At 45.2% G+C, this 15,425-nt stretch overlaps 1 protein-coding gene across 2 annotated transcripts in view; it reads left to right on the plus strand.

Moving 5' to 3' along the window:
• The window catches only part of cyp27a3 (cytochrome P450 family 27 subfamily A member 3), a 108,690-nt gene extending 95,506 nt beyond the window's left edge, over window positions 1-13,184 (plus strand). Inside the window, exons 7-9 of one of the 2 annotated variants that reach the window (XM_069935913.1) lie at window positions 4,176-4,257; window positions 8,100-8,306; window positions 10,097-13,184. In XM_069935913.1, the coding sequence (XP_069792014.1) occupies window positions 4,176-4,257; window positions 8,100-8,306; window positions 10,097-10,255 (448 nt within the window). In that variant the 3' untranslated portion in view covers window positions 10,256-13,184. The remainder of the gene's footprint in view (window positions 1-4,175; window positions 4,258-8,099; window positions 8,307-10,096) is intronic. The other variant, XM_069935914.1, reaches the window with a different exon arrangement.
• The last annotated feature ends 2,241 nt before the right edge of the window (window positions 13,185-15,425 follow it).

Consider the following 15,425-nt stretch of genomic DNA (forward strand, 5'->3'; position numbering starts at 1 on the left):
CAGCATGGTACCAGGCCATTCTGGCCCACGAGTCCGTGCTGCTTAATTTACACCCAATTAACTGGCACCCCCAGTACATTTCAAACAGTGGGAGGGAACCGGAGCCCACGGAGAAAACCCACGCAGACACGGGGAGAACGTACAAACTCCTTACAGACAGCACGGGATTCGAACCTCTGACCCAATGGCTGGCGCTGTAAAGGGGTTGCGCTAACTGCTACGCCAACCGTGCTGTGAATTATTGTTATGTCAGTATAACACGTATAGCCCAGATGTTTCATTTCAACTGTAGTGGACAGAGAGGATTTTCATTTAAAGCTCATCCCTAATCATTCTTGAGGAGATGGCAGGGAGGTGCAATCTTGAACTTTCGCCATCTGGTTGGTGATGCCCCCAGTGCCAGAGACACATCTAAGCATCTCACTAGACTAGTTCAGATCCGTGACTCCCTCTTCCACTCATCACTTCCAACCAATCAGCCCTTGGGTACCAAACCCTGTGACTGCAAGATATGCTATACCTCCTCCCTCACCACCATTCAGGGCTTCCTAGTGAACCAATGCTTCACCTGCAAGGGTCATTTTGGGCATCTGGTGCTCCCGATGCGATCTCCTTGACATCGAGGACGTAGACTGGGAGGTCATTTTGATGAACCCCTTCACTCTGTCCTCTCTAACAGCAATGTCCTTCTGGTGGTCAACCATTTCAATTCCCCACACTAACACGTCCATCCATGGCCTCATGCATTGCCAAAATGAGGCCACTGCAAATCGGAGGAACAACACCTAATAATCCGTCGGTCCAACCTGACAGCATCAATATCGCCCTTCATTTTCCATTAGACCACTACCTCCGGCCTTTCCCTATCACTATCCCCACCCTTTCGCTTCCTTCTCCGATTAGAGAGCTACCTCTGGCACCCTCCCCCATCATTCCTCAGCTTCTACCTTCCCACACCTCTTACCTCATAGGCCTGTGATTTTCCCCTTCCTCCCTCCTCTCCTCCTCCCCCCTCCCCACTCCCCTCACCTTTTCATTTAGCCGTCTGGAGTGAAACACAAAAGGCTGTGGATACTGCAGTTGAAATAAAAACGCCATGTGGGAGAAACTCAGCAGGTCAAACAGGGTTCTTTATGTAGCAAAGGTAAAGATACATCACCCACGTTTCGGGCTTGAGCCCTTCATCAAGGTATGTGCAGAATGTGGGCAGGCGCCTGAACAAAGTGGTGGGGGGGGGGCAGAGGAAGGAGCACAGTCCCACAGGCAGGAGATAAGAGGCAGATAAAGGAGGGAGGGCACAACAGCAAATGGGAGAAGGGGATGGGTTGCTCTGTAAGGGAAGGGGTGGAGAACTGGTGGAAAAAAGAGAGAGGGAAGGAGAAGGGAGGGAGAACAGGGTTAAGAACCACCGTAGCAGAAACCAGAGAATATGATGCAAATGCTGTCCAGTTGGAGATTAACCAGACAGAATATTTGGAATATCCCAGACAGTGGTTTTCTGAGCACCTTCGCTCTGTTCGTATCTCCCAGTGGCCAACCACATCAATTTTGCACCCCACTCCCATGGCCTCATGGAGCAACTGTGACTGGGCACACAGTTCTATGAGCTTTGAGTCACAATCCCGCTGGTCTGGGCAAGGACAGTGAGGGACAAGTACGACATCGCAGGAGACTAAAGGAAACCCAATTATGTATCATACCGATGCGAACTAGCGTCTAACTTCAATTTTATTCAATGTGCTGAATTTAAATTTCTTCCTGGACCATGGTCGAGTCCAACCCAGAGCATTACAGGAACCCCTGTAGTACAGCTGTTCAGCTCATACGAATGCACCCCTGCAGAACTCGCACGTCATTACCGAAAAATGGGAGATAGGGATATAAACTCACTCTTCCAGTGGAGCTGGCACAGATGCAACGGGTCTCCCAAAATATTCCAGTGTTTGCCCTGAACAGCTGTTCATTGTGCGTTCTAGCCACTATTTGATGGTCATTATGGCTGCGACTATTCCAGGCACAAGGTCAATTCAAGGACCCTTTGTTTGTATGTATGCAAGGGGAGCAGGAACACATGAAAAGTACCTCAACCATTATTGTCTGCTTAACCAGATGATGAGTTTTGTTTTTGTCTTAAACCTTAAACATTGCATATAATCATTAAAATTCTTATTAGTAGCAGCTGGACAGGAAATTTGTAAAAACAAAACTACAAAATCAACTAAAAACACCAACTACTATATTATACTTAATTAAATTAAAAAGGGATACTTTATATAAATATTCACAGTTATCTTAGTGCAAAACAAGAGTGATTTAGCAATATTGCACACAGCCCTTCTGTGGTGCTGTCACTTGACTGGTGTAATAAGGGGAGGTTCAAGAGCCTGAATCTGTTGGGGGGAAAAAAAAACTAGAGGTCCTGGTCTTCCGGCTGTAGAGCCCGAACCCTGCTGGAGAAGCCCAGCAGGTCACACAGCACCCTTGGGGAAGTAAAAGACGGTCGACGTTTTGGGCCTGGGGCCTTCATCAGGAATGTGGAAAATCGGACAGAGGCCTGTATAAAAAAAGATCAGGGGGGTGGTGGGGTGTCCAGGCTATCTGGTAAATGGTAAATAGGTGGATTCTAGCGGGAGGGTAGAAAAGAAAGAAGCTGAGGTGGAGTTGTGGAAGAGGGCGCGTCTGTCCATGGACCCCCCCACTGCCAAACTGAGGCCACTTGAAAATTGGAGGGGCAATATCTTACGCTCCATTTCCAACCAGGTGGTATCAATATCGACTTTTCCATTTTCTGGTAAAACCCCCTTCCCCAGTCTCTCTCTTTCCTTCTCCTTTCCATCTCCCTTCCTCCAGCTTCCTGCCCTCTTCTCTTCCTTAGGCCATCTGAAAGCTATCTTTCTCAGGCCTCTTCCTTCTCCCCACCACTTCTCTTCTACTCTCCCACCTGTATTCATCTATTGCCTCTTACCTGTGCTCCTCCCCTTCCTCTTCTCCTCCCCCCACCCTATTTTTTATTCATCCATCTACCTGACTTTCGGCTCTCCCGAGGAAGGGCTAAAACCTGAAACGTTGATTGGCTTTTATTTCTAACGAACGCTTTTGTACATTGCACTAGACCCTAGCATTTGCAGATTCACCTGGACTTCAGGCTTCTGCCCAGAGGTAACAGTGAGAGGAGGTGGTGTTCAGGGCTATGAGGGTCCTTGATGATGTTGGCTGCTCCAAATTCACAACTGGCAATTATGCAAAGAAAATAATCCCTGTTTTTGTCATTCTTTTCCATTATTAACTATCTTTGTTACTCTGTGCACCTGATCTCCATTTCTCTACCCCACCTTTAAGTCATAGGAGCAGATATAGGCTATTCAGCCCACCATTTAAACAGGAGCTGCTCCATTTTCCCACTCAGCCCCACTGCCCGCCCTTCTCCCCATATCCTTTGATGACCTGGCTAATCCAGAACCTATCAATCTCTGTCTTAAATACACCCAATGACCCGACCTCCGCAACTGCCCGTGGCAACAAATTCCACAGATGAAGAAATTCCTATGCATCTCTGTTCTATGTGGATGCCCTTCAATCCTGAAGTTGTCCCCTCTTGTCTTAGACTCTCCCACCATGGAAAACGACCTTTCTGCATCTACTTGGTCCATGCCTTTCAACATTCAAAATATTTCAGAGATTTTCCCTCCACCCTGTTCTCCTAAATACAGCACAAGAGCCGTCAAACATTCCTCACATCATAATCTTTTCATACCGGATTAATCCCAATTAATCTCCTTTGAACTCTCTCCAAGGTCAGCGTATCTGTTTCTAAATGAGGAGCTCAAAACTGCTCACAATCCTCCACGTGAGGTCTCACCAAGGCCTCATGAAGCCTCAACATCACGTCCCTGCTCTTATATTCTCTTCCTCTTGAAATAAACACCAGCATTGCATTTGCCTTCTTCACCACGGTCTCAACCTGCAAGTTTATTTTCAGGTTACTCTGCACAAGAACACCGAGGGCCCTTTGCACCTGGGTATTTTCAATGTTCTCCCCATTTCAAAAGTAGTCTGCCCATTTATATTTTTCTACCAAAGTGCATGACCATACCTTTCCCTTCTCACCATCTGTGATTCTCGAAATGCAAGGACTCTGTTCACTCAAATTAAATCTGCCTCTTCCTTGCTGGTAGGTTGTACCCTGTGGTGCCTGGCAATAGTCGGCAAATAGTGGAGAAGGACATTGTGGTTGAAGGATACCACTTCCCTAAAAATGTGAGTAGTGTAGACCACGCTTTCCTTGTTCTAATATATCCTAATTTCACAGTATCATCTTCCAAAGTATGAGCTGCAATAACCCAAATTTCGATCTCTTTAATCCAACAAATCAAACTCTGTGGCTGTTATTTTACGTAGTTTTAATTCATTGATAAAACGGATAAACTTTGCATAGCTTCACGTTAAGACTTTCATAACGATGAATAACAAAGTACTTACTGTATGATTGATATATAAAACATATATAAAGCTCAAACTTTAAAGAGATATATAACGATATTTTGAGAGGTACACAGAAAATTATTTAAAGAGAAATTTCTCGTGCTCCCATTTCCTTCGCATCTCGTTGAATAATGAGTGAGATGTTAGTTTGGGCAGATATTGCGACATATGACATCACAGTCACTATGGTAACACTACAAACAATAGTATCGTAAAGAGACAGGCACAAAATTAACGAAGAGTTAAAAACACAAGGTTTTAACCTTTACAGGGAGTAAAGGAGTAACTTAGATACAGTACTGCAGAATGATGTCTTCCTCCTTAACACCAGGTTAAAATGTCCCAAGGTACCTCAACCAGTGTACAAACTGATTTACAGTTATAAATATGATAGACATTGAAATCGTTAAAAAAACACATTTATGCAGGATTACACATGTCTAATGTTCTTTTAAACATTAGCGCCTGCCACTTCACCTGCAGCTTGTTCTATATTCCTGCCACCCTCTCTGTGAAAGCTTCCTCCTCAGACCCCTTTTAAATCTTTTCTATTTGAGTTTAATTAGATTCATAGAGTTATACAGCTTCAAAGCAGGACTTTTGGCCCAAAAGTCCTGCTTTGAAGCTGTATAACTCTATGAATATCCCACCCACACTGGACCCACCTGCCTGCATTTGACCCTGTTAAACTCCCCCCCCCTTCACCTTGCGCCGAAGGCTCTGTCAACCTTGCTTCATAGGACATGTTTTCCAATCTAGGCAACATCCTAGTAATTCCCTGTATTAAGGAGAACCCCAAGGCACTCTATGCATAAGGATGACAAAAATGAAGGTGTGGCTGCTAAAGGATGAAGGAGGCCACATGTGCCTGGAGGTGGAGGTGGTTGGTTGGGAAGGACCTAAATGAATACTTTGCTTCAGAGAAACCAGAGAAAAGGACCTTGAATATAAATGGGACCCAACATTATCAGACGGATGTTTTCGCTGTAAGAAGGAAACTGGAACAACAGTACATGCAATTTGGGCGTGTGAGAAAGTGGAAAAGTTTTGGAAAGATCTAAATCAGGTATTAAATAAAATCACAAAAAATAACATACCAAAAAATCCAGAAATCTTTCTTTTAAGTAAAATAAGAAGTAAAGAACTAGGCCTCGCTTTGGATGAAGCACAAAAAAGATTTATTATGATAGCCTGAGCTGAGCAAAAAAAAATGTATAATGTCAACCTGGAAATCAGAAGAGAGCCTGAGAATACAGCAATGATACATAGAAATGAATAAATGTATTCCATTGGAAAAAATAACATACAATTTAAGAAATAACATCACACCTATTCAAACAAATTTGGGAACTGTACATGGAACACAACAGAGAGGGCCTACCACAGACCTCCACCCCCTAAAATGATAGAATGAGAAGACAAAATTAACTGACCCAGTGTGTAAAAGTAGACGACACAGTTTTCTTGTTTATTTTCATTGTGTGATGACATTGTTTAATGGGTTTATTGTATTGCATATGTTGAATGTTTAGTGGGTAGGGAGGGGGGTGGGAAAGAGGGAGGGATGGGAGGGGGAAAAGGGGAGAAAATGACACTGTGTATATTCAAGAGGGAAATGTTTGTGTGTATTTTGGTCAATATGGTTCAATATGGTGTGAAAAATTAAAAAAATTAAAAAAAAGAAAAGGACCTTGAATAGGGTGAGGTAAGAAAAGAACAGACTTGTGTGCTGGACCATGTTAAGATTAGGGAAAAGGAAGAGTTGAATCTTCTTAAAAACATTAGGATTGATAAGTCCCTGGGGCCAGACACTTTGCAGGTTGCTGTGGGAAGGGGGCGAAGAGATAGCTGGGGCAGTAGCTATGATCTTTGAGTCCTCCTTGGCCACAGGGGAGGTGCTGGAGAATTGGAGAACGGCAAATGTAGCTCCCTTGTTTAAAAAAGGTAATAGGGAGAATCCTGGGAATTATAGACTGGTGAGTCTTACATCAGTGGTGTGCAAACTATTGGAGAGGGTTCTTAAGGATAGGATCTATGAGCATTTGGAGAAGAACGGTCTACTCAAGATAGTCAGCATGAATCTGTGAAGGGAAGGCGATGTCTCATGAGCCTAATTAATTTTTTTTAGAAAATAACAAAAGAAATTGATGAAGGTAGGGCAGTAGATGTGATCTAAATATGGTGGAGGCTGAAACATTAAGGGCATTTAAGAGATTCTTAGACAGGCACATGGTTGAAAGAAAAATAGAGGGTTATGAGGTAGAAAGGGTTTAGTATTTCTTTTCTTTATGAATATATCAGTCGGCACAACATCGAGGGCTATAGGGCCTGTACTGTGCTGTAATGTTCTATGTTATATCTCCTCTGAACCCTCTCTAAAGTATCTACATCCTTCCTGTAATGAGGTGGCCAGAATTGAACACTATATTCCAAGTGTAGTCTACCCATAATTTTATGGAGCTACCACATTACCTCTTGGCCAGCACACAGCACACCATATGCCCAAGATGGTCCTCAAGATCTCTCTGTTCCTCTGCACTGTTAAGAATCCTATTAACCACGTATTCTGCCTTCAAGTTCGAACTTCCAAAAAGAATCACTTCATTGAACTCCATCTGCCGCCTCTCTGCCCATCTCTGCATCTTGTTTAAGTCTCTGTTGTTACCTACGACAACCCTCTGCACTATTCCCAACATCTCCAACCTTTTTATAACCTGCATATGTAAAGACCCACACCTCCACTTCTTCATCCAGGTCATTGATAATGATGGCAAAGAGCAGGGACCCAGGACAGATCCTGTGGAATCCCCCTAGTCCTCAACCTCCAGGCAGAATATTACCACCCTCTGCTTTCTGCAGGCAAGCCAGTTCCGAATCTAAGCAGCCAAGGTTCCACGGATGGCATGTCTCATGACTTTGACCTCATGAAAAATCTGTCACTGTTCATGCTCATAATGCATTTCTTTTCTAACCTGCGTTGGAACGTGGGATCAAGACAACGCAGGAGTCTTACTCGGAATCTAACTGATGTTTCCCTTTACCTGCAGATCTTATTTTATCCTCAGCCCATTTTCTTTCCTTTTATTCTAAAGTAACTTTATTTGCTTAAACAATAAGTGTCCAGGATGGTGGATTTTTCAGGACTTGGGTTGGTCGACTTCAGTTATGGGGAGAGACTGACAAATGTTAGAATCTTGGCCAAACAACGAGGAGATGGAGGGACCCAATGACTCCCTCCATCTCAAAACAGGGTCATGACTTGAAACATTGCTAGTCTATTTGTCTCCATGGATACTGCCTGACCCCTTGAGGCTCTCCACTTCCTCTTTGTTTGCTCATAGAGTGCTCTCTCTCCCTCCCTCTCTCTATCTCTCCCCTCTCTCTATCTCTCCCATCTCTCTATCTCCCCATCTCTCCCCTCTTTCCTCCCTCTCTCCTGCTCCTCTCTTCCCCATCACCCTCTCTCTCCCTTCTCTCTCACTGTCTCTCTTACTACCCCTGCCCCTCGCCCCCTCCTCTCTCTCCCCTCTCTCACCCCCCCTTTCACACTCTCTCTCTCCCATCCCTCTCTCCTTCCTTTTGCATGAGAAGCACTCATTGTCCTTGCCTTTTCCCAGACTCTCTTCCACCTCTGCCACTACGCCATATGCCAGGAAGACAGCATCTTCATCGAGCCCCAGAAGTTCTTGCCGGACCGCTGGCTTCGCAGCCAGGAGAGAGAGAAGAAGCACCACCCCTTTGCCTCCATCCCGTTCGGATTTGGTACCCGCAGCTGCCTGGGGAAGCGATTGGCAGAGCTGGAAATGTACAGTGTGACCACGCAGGTAAGAGGCGGCCAGCGACAGAAGGGTGGATGGTACAGCTTCACAAGAATTACAAGGCTTGGTTCAATTGCTGAAGATGGTGTTCTCTTTAATTGCTGAATATCATTTAACGAGAATAAGTTCTCTGGTGACCAAGCAGGGGGGTAGAACCATAAAATTATTCATGGGACCTCCAATAATCCGGCAATCTTAGACTACTGATGCGGTTGCCCAATGTACCGATTCGACAGTGTTTCCAACGGACTCCGAGTATTACACCCCAGTCCACACCCCAGTATTACATGACTCACATCTCCAGTAATTACTTCAACCATAGTGTCTGCAGACTTCTGTGTTTTACTCCTGTAATATGCGGCCCACATCCCCAGTAATGATTGCTTCCTGGACCTGGAGGCCTGTGACCAGTGGTGGGCCTCAGAGATCGGTGCTGGGACCACTGTTGTTTGTCATCTATATCAATGATCTGGTTGATAATGCGGTCAATTGGATCAGCAAGTTTGCAGATGACACTAAGATTGAAGGCGTTGTGGACAGCGAAGAAGGTTTTCAAAACTTGCAGAGGGATCTGGACCAACTGGAAAAATTGGGCTGAAAAAAATGGCAGATAGAATTTAATGCAGACAAGTTGCATTTTGGAAGGGGAACCCAAGAAAGGATGTACACGGTGAATGGAGTGCAGTGGAACAGAGGGAATACCAATACATATATGAGAGGTATAATTTCACCCTTAACCCATGTCCTCTGGTTTGTATCTTACCTAACTTCAGTGGAAAAACCCTACTTGCATTTATTCTATTTATATCCATTATAATTTTAAATTCCTCTATCAAATCTTTCCTTATTATTCTATGTTCCAGGGAATGAAGTCCAAACCTGTTTAACCTGTCCAACAAGACCTAGCAACACCTTAGTAAATCTTCTCCTTAATCTTTCAATCTTATTGATATCCTTCCTGTCGTTAGGTGATTAAAATTGCACACAATCCTCCAAATTAGGCCTCATCAATGTTTCATATAATTTCATAATAACATCCCAACTCCTACACTCAGTACTTGGATTTCTGAAGGCCAGTGTTCCAAGAACACTTTTTACGACCCTATCCACCTGTGATGCCACTTTCAGGGAATTCTGTATTTGTGCTCCCAGACCTCTGTCCTACCGCCCACCTCAGTGGCTGACCACTTTCCACGTATGTCCTGGTTTGGTTTGTCCTTCCAAAGTCCAACTTGAATTCCATCTACCATTGTGCAAGTGGTGTTTCAACGAAAAGAAGTGACTGGTTTTCCCAGCTGGTCCAGATCCCATGGCAAGCTTTGAAAGCCTCTTCCTTGCTGTCCCAAGTAACAAGCGATCCACTCTCCAGCAGTAATACCCAGCTCACAACCCCAGCAGTAATGTATGGCCCATACTCCAGTAACATATGACCTGCACCCCCCCCCCCCCCAGTAATACACAACTGGCACTCCCAGGCTGCACCTCCTATCTTTGTGTCATTTGCTGATCTAATTGTCAACCAGATCATTGCATGTGCAAACTCCGTGCAGTGTGGTTGACCTTGGATGGAATCTTTCAGCAATCGAAGGAATGTCCTGGCAAGAATTCTTATATGTCTTCCGCTCGGTCCTGACCATTCTAACAAGAAAGCCTGCCACATCTCCATCATGATCTGGGAAGGCTTGGAGATGTGAAATCAGTCCAGTAGAATTGTAGGGTTTGCATAAATAACTCGTTTAGGATTTCTCAAACTCCATCCAGGACAGTGCTTCATCTCTGTTTACTTCTTGCCTTAGCTGATCAAGCACTTTGAAATCCGACCGGACCCTTCAGGAAAAGTGGTAACGTCTAAAACCAGGACGCTGATGTACCCCGGAAGTCCCATCAATCTTCAGTTGATCGACAGGAATGTGACAGCCACATCTGCCCCACCGCGTCGTTGTCTGGAGGCATAGTGATCGAGGAGAGTTGGTGGGGGCGCGGTGGCCTCCCAAAGAGCTTCACTCTTCGCTTCTTCCGTGTATTTTCTGATAAAGGAGATCACTTAATAAGGAAAATGGAGGGTCATGGGTGTGAGGTAGGGAAGGATTAGACTGTGATGGAGGTCAGCACAATATTGTGGGCTGAAGGGCCTATACTGTAGAGTGCCTTCAAACACCTGCTTACAAGCGTGACCTGGTGAGTATCTCCAGAACGCTTATGTTTTACATTTGACACCAGCACCTGCAGATGCTCTCGTTCGGCTACTTTCCAATTGATAACGCTGCTCAGTCTTAACCAAATCCGTCCCTTTTAATAACTCAGACATGAACAAATTCAGCCGTTGAGTTTCACTGCACGATAGCAGGCCCTTCAGCCCACTTGCACATACTGACCAGGTTGTCTGCCATTTGCCTGTGTTGGGGCCGCATCCCTCTCGATGCCCGTCGGGAGCTTGTGCACCTCTGTCAGCTCATGGGAAAACACACCCAGTCGCACAAAGCAAGGGTAGTGGCTACAGAGTCGCTGTAACATCAAGAAAGGCCCAGTTACATGCAATGTAAATGAACCCAAGCAAACTTAAGGGCAGCACGGTTAGCGCAACACTATTACAGCGCTAGCGACCCGGGCTCGAAATCAGCGCCCTCTGTAAGGAGTTTGTATGTTCTCCCTGTGTCTGTATGGTGTTTCCCTGGGGGCTCTGGTTTCGTACCCCCCTCCAAAAATGTACAAAAATCGTAGGTTAATTAGTGTATTTAGGTGACATGGGCTCATGTAGCGGAAGGGCTGTACCTCTTGAAAAAAATATCAAACTTATTGTTGTCCACTACCAGTAACCACCAAGACTAGGCTGAGGAGACGATAGGCTTTATTATACAGAAGAACCTTGCTGGCCCGGATCCAGGTATAGGAATGGCGGGAAGGGAGAGGTGGCTCGACCTTTATGGCCCAGGACTACGGGGGAGGAGTCATAGGGTATGAGTCATCAGTGGGCGGGCCAGCTCCATATATACAGTAGTCAACAATAACCATATACAATGGAGGAAACATATCACCACATTTATCTATACTGTTGATTCACAGTATTTAGTCACACTGCCTTGAGGTTAATGGTAGCCTTGTGGATAGGGTGCAGGACTAGTTACACACAGAGGCCAGGTCTAATGTTCCAGAGCTGGGAGTTCACATCCCACAATTCAATTCAAACTAGGGTCCCCAAGTTACCCGAGTTCGAGATAAGTGGCATCTTTTGACACACTGATTTTACATTTCCACACACCAGCTTCAATGGAGTCGTGAACCCTTAGTCTCTCTGCGAAAGCTGAGCACGTCAACCTGAGGTGATCAGCAAAATGTTGTTCGGTCGTGAGATCTCTGGACTCCTACTGCCCTGCCTGCAGTGAACTTTAATCTTTTTTTTGTGAATTAAGATGGAAACCAAAAAAATGTACAAGAAATTTTAATTGTGAACCAAGTCATCTATGATTAATCAATGATGTTTATACATGGATTCCCTTTTCCTTGATGTGGAATAAAAAGGTATTGGATTGGGGGGAAAACTCAACCATTTATTATTCTGTCCAGAGCTGAAAGGTGGGAGGGGGGCATCCATTTTAGGACCAGGCATCCTGAAGCAGATCCTTCGGCCCAACTTATCTATCGAAATTCAAAAACACATAGAAATGGTGGAGGAACTCTCGCAATGTTCAAGGGAGGAAAAGATATATTTCTGATGTTTCAGGACTGAGCCCTTCATCAAGGTATAAGAGCAGGTAGACTGGGGAGAGAAAGGGGGAATAAAATACAGCACCACTGATCCAGGTTCGAATCCGGAACTGTCTGTAAGGAGTTTGTACGTTCTCCCCATGTCTGCCTGCTTCGAAATCCAGATTCCTGAAAGTCATAATCGTGCAGAACAATATTACATGAAATAGCCTTCTGCCTGATTTACAGCAGACAAAACATTGCCATTAGTGTTGTCCACTGCCCAGTGCAGTAAGAGAAGCAAAAGAGAGCCCCGTCCGAGTCACTGAGCGCCTGTGGACTCTCCACCAACTCTCCCGCAGCCTCTGCATCCTCACGGACTCGTGTCGAGCTCCAGATCCAAACTTTCGACACCATCAGGAGGCCTTCGGTGCCCGAGCCCCTTCAGGAGCCCTTCTTGCCCTCAGCACCTTCGCCAATCCCGGCTCCCATGCCCGGTTCCCGTGAGCCAGTCTCCCTTGACCGCAAGTTGCCAACAGCCCACAGGCCATTTTGGCCCACAAGCCCATGCCACCCAATTGTACCCATTTGACCTGCAACCCTCTCCCCTCCCACGCAGACACGGGAAAATGTACAAACTCCTTAGAGATAGTGCAGGATTCGAACCCTGGTCCCAATCGCTGGTGCTGTAACACATTGCACTAACCTCTACGCCCAGAAATCATTTTATAAATATAGTTGGTAGGACATAAGAAGCCAACTGAACTTGACTGCTTCATAAATGTTGAGCAGTGTCCTAAAGGGGCCAGAGCCAAGAAAAAAGATGGAGGGTGGCTATTCTAATCCATTTGTATCCATAGATCTGTACTAATATCTTTTGATTGTTGTAGATGTAAAGGTTAAAACCTTGTGTTTTTGAGTCTTAGTTAATTTTAAGCCCGTCTCTTTAAGAAAAAGTATTGTTTGTAGTGTTACCGTAGTGATATGATGTAATATCCAAGCAGACTAAGGGCTTGCATCTCATTCTTCGATGAACCATGAAGGGGACGTGAGCGTGAGATCATTTTCTTTGAACTCGCCTTATTTCATCTTGAATGTCGTTATATCTTTAAATATAGTCGAATGCTTTGTTTATTTGTCATTATGAAAAACAAAATGTTTATCTGTTTTATCAGCAAATTAAAGCTACTTAAAACTGCACCTACAAAGTTTGGTTTATTGGATTAATAAGATAGTAATTTGGAATATCGTCCTTATGGTTCCTTGAAGATGACATGTTTTGAAATTAGGAACTTGGAAAGTATCATCTATAGCTCGTTCTGGAAACGGACCTCTCTCCAAGTGAAAAAAGTGCCCCTCAGGACCCTCTTAACTCTCTCCCCTTAAAACTCTGTCTTTAGTTCTAGAATTGTCTACCCTGGGTTTAAGGCTGTGAGCATTCACTTTATCCATGCCCCTCGTGAATCCATAACCTTTTATCCTGGGAACCAGAGCTTCTGCCATCACAAAAGTGCCTGTCCCTAAGTCAACCACAGCACCTTCAACCAATGGCTTTGCTATTAATGCAGCCACTTCCATTAAAATCACGTGAAACAGTCCACTGGGCCCTGGTGATTTGTCTGCCTTAATTTTTCCAGTGCCTTGTCTGTCAAGATCAGGATTGTTACATATTCTTCCACACTATTTGAAAATACCCCATACAGGGGTGGCCAACCTTTTCATTTTTAATCTAGACACAAAGCAGAGTAACAGCCATTTTGGCCCACGAGTACATACTGGGAGGGTTGGGGAGTGTAGGTCAATTGGGTGGCACGGACTCATGGGCCGAAATGACCTGTTACCGTGCAGTGTGACTAAATTAAAATGTTACCCCATGCGGATAGAACATTACAGGCCCATCAGTCCATGATGTTGTGCCAATCTACGTAAACCTACTCCACAACAATCTAACCCTTCCCTCCCTCACCCCCAAAACCCTCTATTTTCCTTGTGTTCATGTGCCTATCAGAGTCTTTTAAATGCCCCTATTGTTCCAGCTTCCACCACCACCCCTGGCCATGCATTCCAGGCACCCACTACTCTGTGTAAACACCTCTGATGTTTCCCCTAAACGTTTCTCCCCCCCCCCCCCCCCCCCCATCTCTGGTTTTGGCCATTGTCACTGTGGGAAAAAGGTGATGGCTGGACACCCTATTAACTACTCCACTAAAGGCATTTAAGAGGGGGCAATAAATTCTGTCCTGATCAATGATGGGAGACTATTTTGATCCATTAGAAACACTGGTAGCTGCCCATCTCCATGGAGGTATTTACCCAGGATAGATTGTTCACTCTGAAGGTAATGATCATGGAGTGAGTTCCAAATCTCTTTCAGCCTTTGTGTGTCTTCAGCCGGAGCATGGATCTTCCCTCGTTTGCGTGGGGACGTGCAAGAATGGGGGTGGGGGTGAATCATGAGCTGCCTCAGAAACTCAGCAGGGAATGGAGAATGGACGTTTCGGGCCGAGACCCTTCTCTGAATCCCAGCCAGCAAGGAAGGTTGTGTGCCTACAGCAGCAGGCCTGGTTGAGAATGGCGATCGGAAGCAGGAGGAGTCAAAAGAGTTGCACTACGTGGAAACACTCTTCGGCCAACTTTCCCATGCCGACCAAAATGTCCCACCCAACACTAGTCCTACCTGCCATTGTTTGATCCACATCCTTCTAAACCCATCCTATCCATGTAAACATCCAGTTTTCCTTAAACAATAACTTAAGAGGGGATTTGATAGAAGTATTTAAGATTATGAAAGGGATAGACAGAATGGATGTGGATAGACTATTTCCGTTAAGAGGAGGAAAGATTAAAACAAGAGGACATGAGTTAAGAATTAAGGGGCAGAGGTTTAGAGGTAACATGAGGGGGAACTTCTTTACTCAGAGAGTGGTAGCTGTGTGGAATGATCTTCCGGGAGAAATAGTGGCGGCGGAGTCAATTGTATTATTTAAGAAAAGGTTGGACAGGTATATGGATGAGAAGAAGATGGAGGGTTATGGGCATTGTGCAGGGAGGTGGGACTAGAAAGGGGTGTTTGGTTCAGTGCGGACTAGAAGGGCCTAATGGCCTGTTTCCGTGCTGTAATTGTTATGTTATTATGTTATGTTAAACATTCCCCTCCACAGCTGCTGCCAGGCCTCCCTGAGTTTGAGGCAGCTCGTGATTTGCCCCCACTCCCATTCTTGCATGTCCTCATGCAAATGTGGGAAGGTCCACGCTCCGGCTGAAGAAAGGAAAAGACTGAAACAGATTTGGAACTCACTCCTTGATCGCTACCTTCAGAGTGAATGATCACCTCGTCCGGCAGCCTGTCCCATACACCTACCACTCTATACAGTATCCCTTCACTTCCTGTTCACTCGCTCTCCTTCTGGGCAAAAACCTCTCTCCATGCACCCACTCCAT

Source organism: Narcine bancroftii, chromosome 4 (assembly GCF_036971445.1).
Source record: "Narcine bancroftii isolate sNarBan1 chromosome 4, sNarBan1.hap1, whole genome shotgun sequence".
Taxonomy (NCBI): Eukaryota; Metazoa; Chordata; class Chondrichthyes; order Torpediniformes; family Narcinidae; genus Narcine; species Narcine bancroftii.